Consider the following 15,603-nt stretch of genomic DNA (forward strand, 5'->3'; position numbering starts at 1 on the left):
GTACACAGGGATTTTCACCCTAAGTGTTGATTTCACTGCATAACTTCCCTTGTAAAGCAAATATTTGACCTCTATTTATTGTGTTGAATTCAGCATTAAATGTCCTTCCTTTGATATATGAATCATTGCACTGCGTGAAGTGTAAAAGTTTTTATAAGCATTCGAAGTTGAAAAACATTTAAAATTTCAAAAAGTGTCCACAATTTTGGCCACCACTGTGTGTATATATATATATATATATATAATACGAGAAGTCCCTGGTTTCATTTCTCCATGGTCTCGGTTCTATCTGCTGATTATGGGTGTCTATGCCAATGTTGGAGGCAGGCTCACTTTCAGCGAAGCTGCCCCAGTCGGGGTGGTAGGGTGGGGGAGCGGTGCTACTTTCCTGACCTCTCTGGACTTCAGGTATCTGATATGTTGTGGATGCTGGTGCCTGTCCGGTCACATATAGAGGACCCGTTTCCCCTCAGGTAGCTGGGATCCCTCCTATCTCAACACTGCTCTAAGGGTGATGATGTGTCAGTCGCAATCTCCCAGTAGTGTGCGAGGATGATGGAGGCATTAAGGTGTACCTATGGTCAGAGTGGGATACGTCAGATTACAGGGAGCATGGGATGCTGCACCTTAACTCTACACAATAATCTAAAGATCCACATTCTCAACAGGGCCGAGACTATTTAAAGGAGAACAGACACTCGGGGGTAAATTTACTAAAGTGAGAGGTTTTAGAAGTGGAGATGTTGTCCATAGCAACCAATCAGATTGTAGCTATTATCTTCAATTGGCTGCTATGGGCAACATCTCCATTTTTAAAAACTCACTTTAGTAAATATTCCATAGACAAAAAACCTTACGGTTTCACATGTCCCATTAAGGCTGCTTAGACATGATCTGAAAATTCACAAAATCTATTGATTTTCTGCCACTGAAACTTCAAAAAGCAATGAAATTACGATCATTAAGGCGCGTGTTCCTTGCGCAATACAGATATGGTATGCCAATACACCCTGTGGTTAACTGTAGATTCAGCACTCTCACAGAAGGAGATTGCTGTCTCTCGCAAAATGGTGGAGCTGCTAATTCACAGAATTGTGTGCTCATTGGAATACACCCCCCCAGAAAACAACCAGGCTATGGAGCCCCAGTACTGGTTGTGCTAAATACAGGGGACAAACGTAGGGGTCCCCCTGTATTAAGCACAACCAGCACCAGGCTTATCAGAACCAGTCCTGGTTGCCAAAATACGGGGGAGAAATGATGTAGGGGTCCCACGGTTAGCGCAACCAGCACAGGGCTGAGCCAGTCCTGGTTCTGGAAATACAGGAAATTAAGTCAATGGTGAGAACAGCTCATTGGCTGAGAGGCGGAAGGCTCGCCTTTCTCAGCCAATGAGCACTCCGCAGGGATTTCTGTACTGAAATCCAGACCGGAGAATCTGGAAAAAACTAACTTTCTAATTTACCTGAACCCCAAAAGCATGTACCCTGGCACAATAGCTACCTAATAAAACAAACCCCAAGTCTAAATTCCACCCCTACCCTGAGTTTTGCCTTCCCAAAAATCCCGGACTATAGCAGAAAAGGGGTCCTAATTGAGAATGTCAGAAAAAAGTGACAGTTGGAGCTTTAGATTACTCCCATGTCCTCATTATCATTTACTCCTAACTGCCCAATTGGCACCTAACACTTGGTTGCTGAGGCCCTGCGGTGTTATGCAGCTATTTTTATAAACCATGTCCTTGTCCTGCATTATTTTGCATTACTATTAACTGTTTCTCTTGTGTGCTCATTTATGTACTGTGTAAGGCGCTGCGGAACCTTTGTGGCGCCATATAAAGGATAAAAAAATAATAATTATATATATATATATATATATATATATATAGTATAAGCTGTTTGCAAGAATACACATAGAGCACTCTGGTGTAACTTGTCTTAAGAGATCAATATACCACAATATTCACCAACCCATCAGAGAGTATAAGTGATTTGTAACATCAGATCAATAAAACAGCAAGGGCTGACGCATTTCACCTCCAACAAACACTTTATCAAATAGTCATTGCTGTGTCTGTGAAAGCTTTGTTGTGGAAGTGATCCAATTGCTACATGGCATTAATTAGTCCACACATAATGTTAGTGCCCCCTTTAGTTTATTTTTAAGTATATGACATATAAAACAATATAAACCATAAAATAAAAATTTGGTTGTGTGAAATCGGATGGGCACACAGATTGTGTTAGGTATATTAGTCTATTCGCTTAAACTCAACACAGATATCAAAAAAACTAGCAGTGTTTAATGATACTTTGGTTACTTAATTAGCACATGAATCCCGATACTGGATACATTTCGTACAGGGAAAACCAGAGAAATATAACTACAATATTACATGACAATGTAGTATATATATATATTAGTACAAACAGCAAAATAGTAAGTTTCAAAAACAAAGATTTTTATAACATCATCTAAACTCAGTAGAGAATTAGAGAGATTAGTTTATTTAGATACACAGAAATATACACATACTGGGGACACAACCCAGAGCACCAGGGACACCAGGTATAGGACAGTCCTTACTCCTCACTGTTGTGTTCTGATGGTGTGATGTTTTAAATTCTTTCTCTAGTAAATAATTCTGATGAGAGTTTATATTCTCTATGCACCTGGTCTCCTTGCAGCATATAATAGGTATTTTATAGAGGGGAAGAGGTTGGTGGCAGGAGCTTGTAAGTCTAGTCTCAGACATTATGGTCTATTATTAGATGATAGCACTCCACTACTGCCTCGGCCACTGTTCCTCACACACTTTTATACCATTCGCATGGTCCAATTCCAAAAACTGCTATGTATGCTGCAGAGTAACTTTCTTTACAAAATAGATAAAAGCAAGACAAATAACATGAAAATACACTAAGGACAGTAATACAAGTTATGACTATTTAACCTCCTGGATCATGAAACAGAAACATCAGAGATCAAAGAAGCGCCCAGGTCAGGAGAAATACAACGCTTAATATTTTTTTTTATAGAAATAACTTCCACTTGTAAACACAAAAAGTTTACAAGTGGAAATAGGAATAACTTTTTGTTCGACTGTCATTTCCGACAATCAGAACATGAGAATAGTTAATCTGTGTGAAGTCTGTTATGTAAAACAAGATCTGATTTCTGTGTAAAACATTTCCCACACTCAGAACATTGAAATGGTTTCTCACCTGTGTGACTTCTCTGATGTGTAACAAGTTGTGATTTAATTGAAAAACATTTCCCACACTCAGAACATTGAAATGGTTTCTCACCTGTGTGACTTATCTGATGTGTAACAAGTTGTGATTTAATTGAAAAACATTTCCCACACTCAGAGCATGGAAATGGCCTCTCACCTGTATGACTTCTCTGATGTGTAACAAGATGCGATTTTCGTGTATAACATTTCCCACACTCAGAGCATTGAAATGCTTTGTTACCTGTGTGACTTATTTGATGTGTAAAAAGTTGTGATTTATTTGAAAAAAAATTCCCACACTCAGAGCATGGGAATGGTTTCTCACCTGTGTGAAGTCTCTGATGTGAAACAAGAGCTGATTTCTGTGTAAAACATTTCCCACACTCAGAGCATGGAAATGGCTTCTCACCTGTGTGTACTCTCTCATGTGAAACGAGAACTGATTTCCGTGTAAAACATTTCCCACACTCAGAGCAGGAAAATGGTTTCTCACCTGTGTGAAGTCTCTGATGTTTAACAAAATCTGATTTATGTGCAAAACATTTACCACACTCGGTGCAGGAAAACAGCTTCTCACCTGTGTGAGTTCTCTGATGTGTGACAAGATCTGATTTCTGTGAAAAACATTTACCACACTCAGAGCATGGAAATGGTTTCTCACCTGAATGAACTCTCTCATGTCTAACAAGTTCTGCTTTCCATGGAAAACATTTTCCACACTCAAAGCAAGAAAATGTTTTACCTGTATGACTTCTCTGATGTGTAACAAGCTGTGTTTTACTTCTAAAACATTTCCCACACTCAGAACATGGAAATGGTTTCTCGCCGGTGTGACTTCTCTGATGTGAAACAAGATATGATTTCCATGTAAAACATTTCCCACATTCAGAACATAAAAATGGTTTCTCACCTGTGTGACTTTTCTGATGTCTAACAAGCTGGGATTTGTGTGCAAAACATTTCCCACACTCAGAACACAGAAATGGCTTCTCACCTGTGTGACTTCTCTGATGTGAAACAAGAGCTGATTTCTGTTTAAAACACTTCCCACATTCAGAACATGAATATTGTTTCTCACCTATGTCCCAACTGTGATGTTTAACAAGGTGTGTTTTATTTCTAATAAATTTCCCACACTCAGAACATGGAAATGGTTTCTCACCTGTGCGACTTCTCAGATGTGTAACGAGATGTGATTTCTGTGTAAAACATTTCCCACACTCAGAACATGGAAATGGCTTCTCACCTGTGTGACTTCTCAGATGTCTAACAAGCTGTGATTTCTGTGTAAACCATTTCTCACACTCAGAACATGGAAATGGTTTCTCATTTGCCTTAGCTGGCTGATGGGTAATAAGCTTTGTGTTCTGTGTAAAACATATGACATCTATGGAAGAGGGAAATACTTTATCTACTCTAAGAGCTGTAATAGAGGTACCAGGAGAACATTCCCCATTATAAGCAGGATCAGGTGATACATTTGCACTGTGAGGTACTGGATGGATAATTGAGGTAATGGGGTTTTCTCCCAGAGAATCTTCTTTGATGTCATTATCTTCTATTTCACAATCGGGAAATAAAATTAGATTTTCCTTTGAGATATTCCTGCTGTCAGAGCCATCTGCTGGGAATAAAATAAATATATGATTGAAGCACCATAAATTTCATTTTCCAATAAAAATTGTTATCAAAGGTCCAGATGCAGGTAAGATGTGCAATATCCAGAAAAACTGTAACTGCGGCAATGTAGAGGTTTTACCATGTTTATGTAATATTTACACTATGACGTGCCTGCAATTACTAGCAGAACCGGGCACATTATCAAGACAGCATGTAACTTGCAGGCTCAGAGCAGCAGGTGCTGGGTGTATATATGATCACCAGTGTGTACAATGTATATATAGCCATTGCTTGCTCTTCTCATAATAATTACTACAGAGGCACACAAGCCTATACACAGCAATGTAACCACATATCTGAGGAAGGCACCAAGGTCTCTGGCTGTCACGTTGCGTTAGCGTGCGGTTAAGCTGAGAACCTCCTGTGACAGATATATATGAGAATAGTTTATTTTGTTTTGAAGATATTAAACATAGTAAATTACTAAAATCATTTCTCATTAAATGTTTACCAATTTATTAGAGCTTACGTCAATCATAATATGTCAAGCCGACCACAAGATGTACCATTTCGGCAGGCGTTCTTAAAGTCCCGAGATCATCACGCCAACCAATGAGAAGCAAGATTGTATTAGACTCAAAGTCAATTATAATGAATAAAGGACATGCATTCCCGTATTGTAGGTAGAACTCCACGTGGGTTACAATGGCCTCTCTGTAATATCGTTACCTTTAATCACTAATACTTTGACCGCAATTATTTTGCTATGAAATCACTTATATTCATAGAAAACTTCACCAACATCAATTTATCCCAAGAATAACCTTAGCAATTTGGGGCTAAAGCTGGTCTTCAAGGTCTACCACGTACCATCCATATCCTGGACATCTCATCTCCGAAAAGTGGCCACCTAACACAGGTTAATATATTTTATGTAAGTCTTTAGGGACTGTTCAGGTCAGGCTATGAGAGGGAGACTGTCACAGAACAGGGTCTGAGACCCTCTTATCATACATTGCACTGTCAGTCCATCGGCTGGCGTGTCACTGCTGACTAGACCAACAGAAGCACACAGGCTGTGATAAACTAATCTGAGTGTGTTGGCATTTCTACTCAGGCAGGTGCTGCATAGGTTCCGCCACGTTGGATTGTATCAGCTGACTCTGGGTTCGCCCAATCCATGTGCAGTTAGGTTCCACATGACTTGTACCACCAATCATTAGACAAGATGCCCTATTTAAACCACTCACCTGCACCTGTTCCTGGCCAGTAAAACTTGTTCTATACAGTTCCTGGTTGCAGCGTCAGTAACTCTCATTCTAGTTATTCTGTTACCGCACATTGCGTTGTATTTCAGAGCTCCTGTGATCTCTGGCTGTATTGCTTCCAGCATTCAGTTCTGCGCTAAGCTCAAAGTTGCCAGTCACTACACATTCCAATATGTTCCAGCAAGCTTTAGCTGAGGTCTTCTAGTTCCCTATTCCTTTTAGGATTTAGTCCTTTGCTCAGCTTCAACTCTCCTGTTGCTCGGTGGCATTCAGTCCAGTGTTCAGTTTCATGTCTTCTGTTGCTTTCAGCACTCCAGCAGCAAACTCTGAGATCTCAAATAGGACTAAAACTCAAGAACCTCAAGACGTATTCTCGTTATAAATTTTTCGCTAACAAACGGTGACAGGCATCTCCAAATCTGAAGGTAGGAGACAGGATATGGTTATCTACCAAGAATCTTCACCTTAGGGTACCCTCTACGAATCTGGCCCCAAGATTACTCAAGTAATTAATACAGTGGCCTTCAAGTTAGTTCCGCCACCATCTCTTTGTATTCCAATACGTTTCACGTATATCTTTATTAAAGAGTCATCCCTGTGCGCGGAATGCCGACAGTCTTAATACCACCGCCAAAATCCTGACAGATTGGTATCCCGGCCGTCGGTATCCAAAAGGTAAGTATCGAGGTGCAGGGGAAGGGTAGTGTTAGCTAGCAGGGTTAGGCATTAGTGGGACGGTTAAGCACCAGGGAGGGAGGATTAGGTTTAGGCTGCGGGGAGGGGGAGGTTAGGTTTAGGCACTAGAGGGGAAGGGTTAGGGTTAGGCACCGGGAAGGGTGGGTTAGGGTTAGAAAACTACTCACCATTGAGTCCTATGGGTGTCGGGATGCCGCTGTTGGTATTCTGACTAGCGGCATCCCAATAGCGGGGATCTCATACCCAAACCTTATTAAAACCTCTTATTAATTGAAATACATGGTTATTCTAACTGTAAATGCTAAAGAATTCGAGGTACAACAAATTCCATATTCTAGGATTTGCTGTGTAAACTTTAATTCCAAGCAATGCATAGAGCCTTGTGCCGTGAGGTCAGTAATGGGACCGAAGTGGGTCATCGTCTCCTACCCCACAGGAGAAAGGGAATTATTTGTGGCCCCAGCATTAAATTCTGCTGTTATCTGCAGCAATGTTGCACACCGGACGGATGTTACACTGCATACCAGATTGTGCTATCCATGTTTGTCCAGAGTCATTTGGTGGCCATTGTCGAATGCTGGAGGTCTTCCCTGAGGATGTGTAGTCACGGTACACACATAAAATGGTTGCAAGTGAAAAAAAAAAATTTGTGTCAATTTTGGAGATGGAGTGATCCATCGCTCTGGCACCTACTATCAAGCCTTGTTCAAAGCGCTGCCACCTTCGATGCAAATTTTGTGACAATGGGTTGCTGAGATATCTGCCTAGATATAGCACTTCAAATGCCGAATGTCGAAGAAGGATATTGGCTGAGACAGGATCGGTTTAAAATTAAATCTGCACAATGCCATTTTGCGAATGGCAATGAGACGCCATTTTGCGACTGGCCGCCCAGCGCCATTTTAGTGAATCTCGCCCATTATAAGTACATACGGCGATGCTATTATTTAGCGTCGTGTGAATCCCACGCAATAGAAAGAAGGTAAAAGTCCTCATCATATAAATAGAGACAGTCACTAAAACATATAAAATGATTAACCCTGCAAAACACGTACCATGGTGTACTCCACAAACACGTAGTCGCACAACGCTAACTAGCATCTTTTCTCAATTCCCCAATACTTACACACTGCACACTTACATAAAAGGTTCCTTAGCATTAAAGTGTAATATTCAAGGTTTATTCAGTAATATTAATGTTGTGAAATAAAGGTTATTTGATATCTAAGGTTTAGTACATGGTAAGCAGACAGTGTTTGGTGTTGTACTGATCCACTGTGTCTCCACAGATTTCCGGTATTATCGGTGAGAAGATCGCAACATGTGTCTGCAAGTTATGGAACTTAGGGCCTCATTCAGAGGTGGTCGTTAGATGCAAGCGGTCGCTCTGAATCAGGGCGGCCGCTTGCATCCTGAACGGCCGCCTCCTTGTTGATCGTTAAGCTGTGGGTTAACATCCACAGCTCTAACGACTGACATGGGTGATGGTCGCGATGGTCAAGACCATCGCGACCATCGGGGCTTAGGGTAGGGTCTGGGTAGGGCCTAGGGTAGGGTCTGGGCACTCGTAAGCCCAAGGGAGCTTCCTGCTCTGTTCGAGCAGGAAGTTCCCCACTGACATCGGCAATGATGTCAGTGGGGCCGCCCCCAAACGGCAAGCGTCTCGACTGGAACTCCTCCGTTTGGCCAGGCACGCCCCCGGCCCGCCCAGCAAACGGGGCGAGCTGTCACTCAACATCGACAGCTCGCCCCGTCTGCTACGAGACCCCTAACGATGGAGCGCCCGTCGTTAGCCGGGTCTCGCGCATGCGCACGACAGAGCCGGCTCCGTCGTGCGCATGCGCTGTGGGGCAACATCGATTCGGTTGTGAGAGCTCAGCGCTCACGACCGACTCTGAATGAGCTCCTTAGAGAGTTAGGGATTGAAATGTTTCCTGTACCAGTTAATGCGGGGGTGTGGTTGCATGTGCTGGGAGTGGAAGTGGCTCTTCCAGTTTCACTTGCACATGTGTGTACTACGCCTAAGTTACGCAAAAACAACCTGCTTATGGCCTTGGTGTTTGTGCAGCTGGATAATGAGTTGATGAGTTACTCTCTGTGACAATATGTTGTATAAATAACCGGGGAGACACCGCCCATTGTGTGTATAAAGAAAAGCTAACAAAGATACGCAGCAGCCTCGCCTGGAAACAAGGAGACGTCACCGCGTCCAGTTCTCCTCAGTCTATCCAAGTCCAAAGCCAAGTGCATAAATAACAATGTGCTTTCATTACTGTCTCATTGTTCATTTCTTGTGATACATTAGATCAAATGGAACCAAAGAATAATATTTCACGTGACCACTGGCAACATTATATATATTTGTTTTTTTACATTAATTGATTGATTTATGGGGGCATTTAAATCTACCAATTTACCCTCACAAACTAATTCTCAGATGAAACCGCACCGGAACTATTAAAGAAATGCGTCAGGTTGAAACCAGTAGTGTCTGCAATCATGTAATTTACTGACTTACCACAGACCACTGCACTGGGCCATGTAGGCAGCAGCCTATAGCAGTGTGGTGAGGAGTCACATATGTGAACTAGTTATATACTGCTATTACTATGCAACATTTCTTTTACTCCCTGGTATGAGTAAAATATTACATACAGTAAAGACTTAGACTACATTATGTGCACTTTCCGTCTCCTGTAAATTTTGGATGGATTTGCAGTAACCACCTCTAATTATATCTACAAACTGGTCATTGACAGAAGATAATGTAGGGTAAGAGATTGCTGTAGTGACTGAGCAAGGAGAATATGTGACTGTTATGTACTTAGTGATTATTACTCACCAGTGATGATATCTGTATGGATTTCCTCCTCTTTATATTGCTGATCACCCATCATATACATCTCTTCTCCCTCTATATCTTCTGTCTTATTGTCAGTCACATACGTCTCTTCTTCTCCCTCTATATCTTCTGCCTTCATATCAGTCACATATGTCTCTTCTTCTCCGTCTATATCTTCTGCCTTCATATCAGTCACATACGTCTCTTCTTCTCCCTCTATATCTTCTGCCTTCATATCAGTCACATACGTCTCTTCTTCTCCCTCTATATCTTCTACCTTGATATCTGTCAGATCTTTAACCTAAATAACCCAGAAACAATAAAATAACACTTTAATAAAGGCTCATTTCATATATGTAGAACAAACAGTAAAAGATCAGTGTATGAGAAACACAAAGTTGCTCTATAGATTATATAGTGAAGATTCGCTTTGTAATTTTTGATATTTGAAGAAATCCTAAATCCCACCTACCTGATGCTCCTGTGGGATCCTGTGATTCTCCTCTGTACAATCCTGTAAATACAGAGGACGGGGACATCTCTCTGGGGTATTTCTGTTACTGGGTCCATCTGTAGGAGACACATAGTAACTGAGTACATTGTATATATGCGATTATCAGATAATGTGGGTACAGATGTGTCCTTTTACATATTTGGTGCAGTCCCTCTCGACGAGTCAGGACCCATTAGAATGCTAGTGCCAGGGTCTTTCTTTTTTTGCTGAAATGTATCCAAGTCGCAATAGGATGCATCAGCAGACTGTGCTGATTAATTTGATAGTTGACACTTGTATATATGTGTGTGACTGAGTTTGAATCCGTATACGAAGTGTTACAATGTAGCAGCGGCAGCTTTCTTCATTTCAAGTTCCACTGTAGTTCATATAGAGACTCAGGTGCACATAGATATACAAGTGTCACATTTCAAATTGGTCAGCACAGACTCCTGATACAGTCTAGTGGCATCAAATTGGGACTTAGATGAATTTTCTGGAAAAAAAAAAAGACCCCCAGCAATAGCAGGGTAACACGGGATCTAGCGGCTCACTCATGCCAAAACTAAAGTCTCATCTTACCCGGTGATGTGAGGGGCAGGTGATTTTCCATCATCACCTCCTTGTACAGACACGTGTTTCTCTATATACTCCCCGTCCTGCATGGAGACATAGAGAGTGACATCATGACACCTTATTGGAACCTCACACACACAATGATACAGTCATCCACCCAGTCACATCTCCTGGTGTTACTGTATAATGTCCTATTTCCAGCAGTGACCAGACGAATGATCTTGTTAATGAGGTGGAGGCAAGAAAACAGGGACATGACTGGGGAGGGAATCTGGGAGTGTCACTACGACATCACTAATATCTATAGTAATAATACAGTTACATGATTGGGGCGGTGAGGGGATCTGGGAGTGTCACAGTGATATCACATATATCTATAGTAATAATACAGGGACATGACTGAGGAGGTGAAGGAACCTGGGAGTGTCACAGTGACATCACATATATCTATAGTAATAATACGGGGACATGACTGGGGAGGTGAGGGGATCTGGGAATGTCACAGTGACATCACTTATATCTATAGTAATAATACAGAGACATGACTGGGGAGGGGATCTGAGAGTGTCACTGTGACATCACTTATATCTATAGTAATAATACAGGGACATGACTGAGGAGGTGAGGGGACCTGGGAATGTCACCGTGACACCACTTATATCTATAGTAATAATACAGGGACATGACTGGGGAGGTGAGGGGATCTGGGAGTGTCACAGTGACACCACTTATATCTATAGTAATAATACAGGGACATGACTGAGGAGGTGAGGGGACCTGGGAGTGTCACAGTGACATCACATATATCTATAGTAATAATACGGGGACATGACTGGGGAGGTGAGGGGACCTGGGAGTGTCACAGTGACATCACATATATCTATAGTAATAATACGGGGACATGACTGGGGAGGTGAGGGGATCTGGGAGTGTCACAGTGACATCACTTATATATATATAGTAATAATACAGAGACATGACTGGGGAGGTGAGAGGATCTGGGAGTGTCACAGTGACATCACTTATATCTATAGTAATAATACAGGACATGACTGGGGAGGTGAGGAGATCTGGGAGAGTCACAGTGACATCACTTATATCTATAGTAATAATACAGGGACATGACTGGAGAGGTCAGAGGGTCTTGGATGCACCTCTGTGGCTCCTGTCAGACATATTTAGGAAGCATTTAATATAAAATGTTTGTACATTGGCTGCCATTGTGTGATTTTTCATAGAAACAATAGTATTGCAATCTTACAACCTACCTTAGCTTACCAATATGTCTGAAAATGTATGTATCTGATATCTCTCCATTTGTACAGTACATTTCTGTTACTGGCCTGTTTGCAGTGCTGGGGGAATTCGGTTTATTAATTCTAGCTTAGATTAACCCCTCTCTTAGAAGCACCTATGTTGGTGTAATATATAGGGGACAAAGGCAGAGGAGGATCCTGAGCACAGAGTTACTGGTCACTGCTACGATGGGATGACATAGATTAATCCACAGTAAATTGTCTCTATCATAAGTAGTTGTAAGTGTCTATAAATAAAACAACAAAATTAAACCAAAGTCAGCAACTTTGCTATTAGTTGCAACTAGGGTAACCTAATACTGCGTACACACTTGCCATTGTGTCCCCAGCACATTGAGCAATGTAATGAAAGACGGAACGGTCCCTCGTTCCGTCCTTCATTACATACAACGGTGACGCATGTGATATTGTCCAGCCGGCCGTGCAGCACGGCTGACCGGACAATATCGCATGCAACATCTGCACGTTCAGCTGATCACATAGTGTGTACCCAGCTTAACATAAAGTGTGGGTTAAATATGTGGGCGTGTCTCAACACATTTTGTCCTATAGGACTTTTTCAAGGGTGCCTTGTACTATCCTGTGTAAATAGAATGTGTGCCTGTATTATAGTAACAGCAGTTTATTTCCCACGTGTATTATAGTAACAGCACAGAATGCGCCCCCTGTATTATAGTAACAGCACAGAATGCGCCCCCTGTATTATAGTAACAGCACAGACCGCGCCCCCTGTATTATGGTAACAGCACAGACCGCACCCCCTGTATTATAGTAACAGCACAGACCGCACCCCCTGTATTATGGTAACAGCACAGACCGCGCCCCCTGTATTATGGTAACAGCACAGACCAAGCCCTCTGTATTATAGTAACAGCACAGACTGCGCCCCCTGTATTATAGTAACAGCACAGAATGCGCCTCCTGTATTATAGTAACAGCACAGACTGCGCCCCCTGTATTATAGTAACAGCACAGACTGCACCCCCTGTATTATAGTAACAGCACAGACTGCACCCCCTATATTATAGTAACAGCACAGACTGCACCCCCTGTATTATAGTAACAGCACAGACTGCGCCTCCTGTATTATAGTAACAGCACAGACTGCACCCCATGTATTATAGTAACAGCACAGACTGCACCCCCTGTATTATAGTAACAGCACAGACTGCGCCCCCTGTATTATAGTAACAGCACAGACTGCGCCCCCTGTATTATAGTAACAGCATAGACCCCCTGTATTATAGTAACAGCACAGACTGCGCCTCCTGTATTATACTAACAGCACAGACTGCGCCTCCTGTATTATAGTAACAGCACAGACTGCACCCCCTGTATTATAGTAACAGCACAGACTGCACCCCCTGTATTATAGTAACAGCACAGACTGCGCCCCCTGTATTATAGTAACAACACAGACTACGCCCACTGTATTATAGTAATAGCAGTCTGCACCACCTGTATTATAGTAACAGCACAGACTGCGCCCCCAGTAATATAGTAACAGCAGTCTGCACCACCTGTATTATAGTAACAGCGCAGACTGCGCCCCCTGTATTATAGTAACAGCGCAGACTGCGCCCCCTGTATTATAGTAACAGCGCAGACTGCGCCCCCTGTATTATAGTAACAGCGCAGACTGCGCCCCCTGTATTATAGTAACAGCGCAGACTGCGCCCACTGTATTATAGTAACAGCACAGACTGCGCCCCCTGTATTATAGTAACAGCACAGACTGCGCCCCCTGTATTATAGTAACAGCGCAGACTGCGCCCCCTGTATTATATTAACAGCGCAGACTGAGCCTCCTGTATTATAGTAACAGCGCAGACTGCGCCCCATGTATTATAGTAACAGCACAGACTGCGCCACCTGTATTATAGTAGCCCCCTGTATTATAGTAACAGCACAGACCGCGCCCCCTGTATTATAGTAACAGCACAGACCGCGCCCCCTGTATTATAGTAACAGCGCAGACTGCGCCCCCTGTATTATAGTAACAGCGCAGACTGCGCCCCCTGTATTATAGTAACAGCGCAGACTGCGCCCCCTGTATTATAGTAACAGCACAGAGTGCGCCCCCTGTATTATAGTAACAACACAGACTGCGCCCCCTGTATTATAGTAACAGCGCAGACTGCACCCCCTGTATTATAGTAACAGCACAGACCCCCTGTATTATAGTAACAGCAGACTGCGCCTCCTGTATTATACTAACAGCACAGACTGCACCTCCTGTATTATAGTAACAGCACAGACTGCGCCCACTGTATTATAGTAACAGCACAGACCCCCTGTATTATAGTAACAGCACAGACTGCGCCTCCTGTATTATACTAACAGCACAGACGGCGCCTCCTGTATTATACTAACAGCACAGACTGCGCCTCCTGTATTATAGTAACAGCACAGACTGCGCCCCCTGTATTATAGTAACAGCACAGACTGCGCCCCCTGTATTATAGTAGCCCCCTGTATTATAGTAACAGCACAGACCGCGCCCCCTGTATTATAGTAACAGCACAGATCGTGCCCCCTGTATTATAGTAACAGCACAGACCGCGCCCCCTGTATTATTGTAACAGCACAGACCGCGCCCCCTGTATTATAGCAACAGCACAGACTGCGCCCCCTGTATTATAGCAACAGCACAGAGCGCGCTCCCTGTATTATAGCAACAGCACAGACCGCGCCATCTGTATTATAGTAACAGCACAGACCACGCTCCCTGTATTATAGTAACAGCACAGACCACGCCCCCTGTATTATAGCAACAGCACAGACCGCGCCCCCTGTATTATAGCAACAGCACAGACCGCGCTCCCTGTATTATAGCAACAGCACAGACCGCGCCATCTGTATTATAGTAACAGCACAGACCACGCTCCCTGTATTATAGTAACAGCACAGACCACGCTCCCTGTATTATAGCAACAGCATAGACCGCGCCATCTGTATTATAGTAACAGCACAGACCGCGCCATCTGTATTAAAGTAACAGCACAGACCGCGCCCCCTGTATTATAGTAACAGCACAGACTGCGCCCCTGTATTATAGAAACAGCACAGACCGCTCCTCCTGTATTATAATAAGAGCACAGACTGCGCCCCCTGTATTATAGTAGCCCCCTGTATTATAGTAACAGCACAGACCGCGCCCCCTGTATTATAGTAACAGCACAGACTGCGCCCCCTGTATTATAGTAACAGCACAGACCATGCTCCCTGTATTATAGTAACAGCACAGACCGCACCCCCTGTATTATAGCAACAGCACAGACCGCGACCCCCGTATTATGGTAACATCACAGACCGAGCCCCCTGTCACCTGTATTATAGTAACAGCACAGACTGCGCCCCCTGTATTATAGTAACAGCAGTCTGCACCACCTGTATTATAGTAACAGCGCAGACTGCGCCCCCTGTATTATAGTAACAGCGCAGACTGCACCCCCTGTATTATAGTAACAGCGCAGACTGCGCTCCCTGTATTATAGTAACAACGCAGACTGCGCCCCCTGTATTATAGTAACAGCGCAGACTGCGCCCCCTGTATT

General features: G+C 43.1%; 1 protein-coding gene across 1 annotated transcript; it reads right to left on the reverse strand.

The window, feature by feature from the left end:
* Positions 1-2,151: 2,151 nt before the first annotated feature.
* LOC148506112 (uncharacterized) lies at positions 2,152-9,980 on the reverse strand. The gene is made up of 2 exons (XM_088447247.1): positions 9,662-9,980; positions 2,152-4,859 (listed from the first exon to the last, which is right to left on the reverse strand). The coding sequence occupies exons 1-2, from the start codon at positions 9,894-9,896 to the stop codon at positions 3,136-3,138; spliced, it is 1,959 nt and encodes a 652-aa protein (XP_088303373.1). The 5' UTR covers positions 9,897-9,980; the 3' UTR covers positions 2,152-3,135.
* Positions 9,981-15,603: the final 5,623 nt, after the last annotated feature.

This window comes from Taudactylus pleione, unplaced genomic scaffold, assembly GCF_031769625.1.
Source record: "Taudactylus pleione unplaced genomic scaffold, aTauple2 ptg000424l, whole genome shotgun sequence".
Lineage (NCBI taxonomy): Eukaryota > Metazoa > Chordata > Amphibia > Anura > Myobatrachidae > Taudactylus > Taudactylus pleione.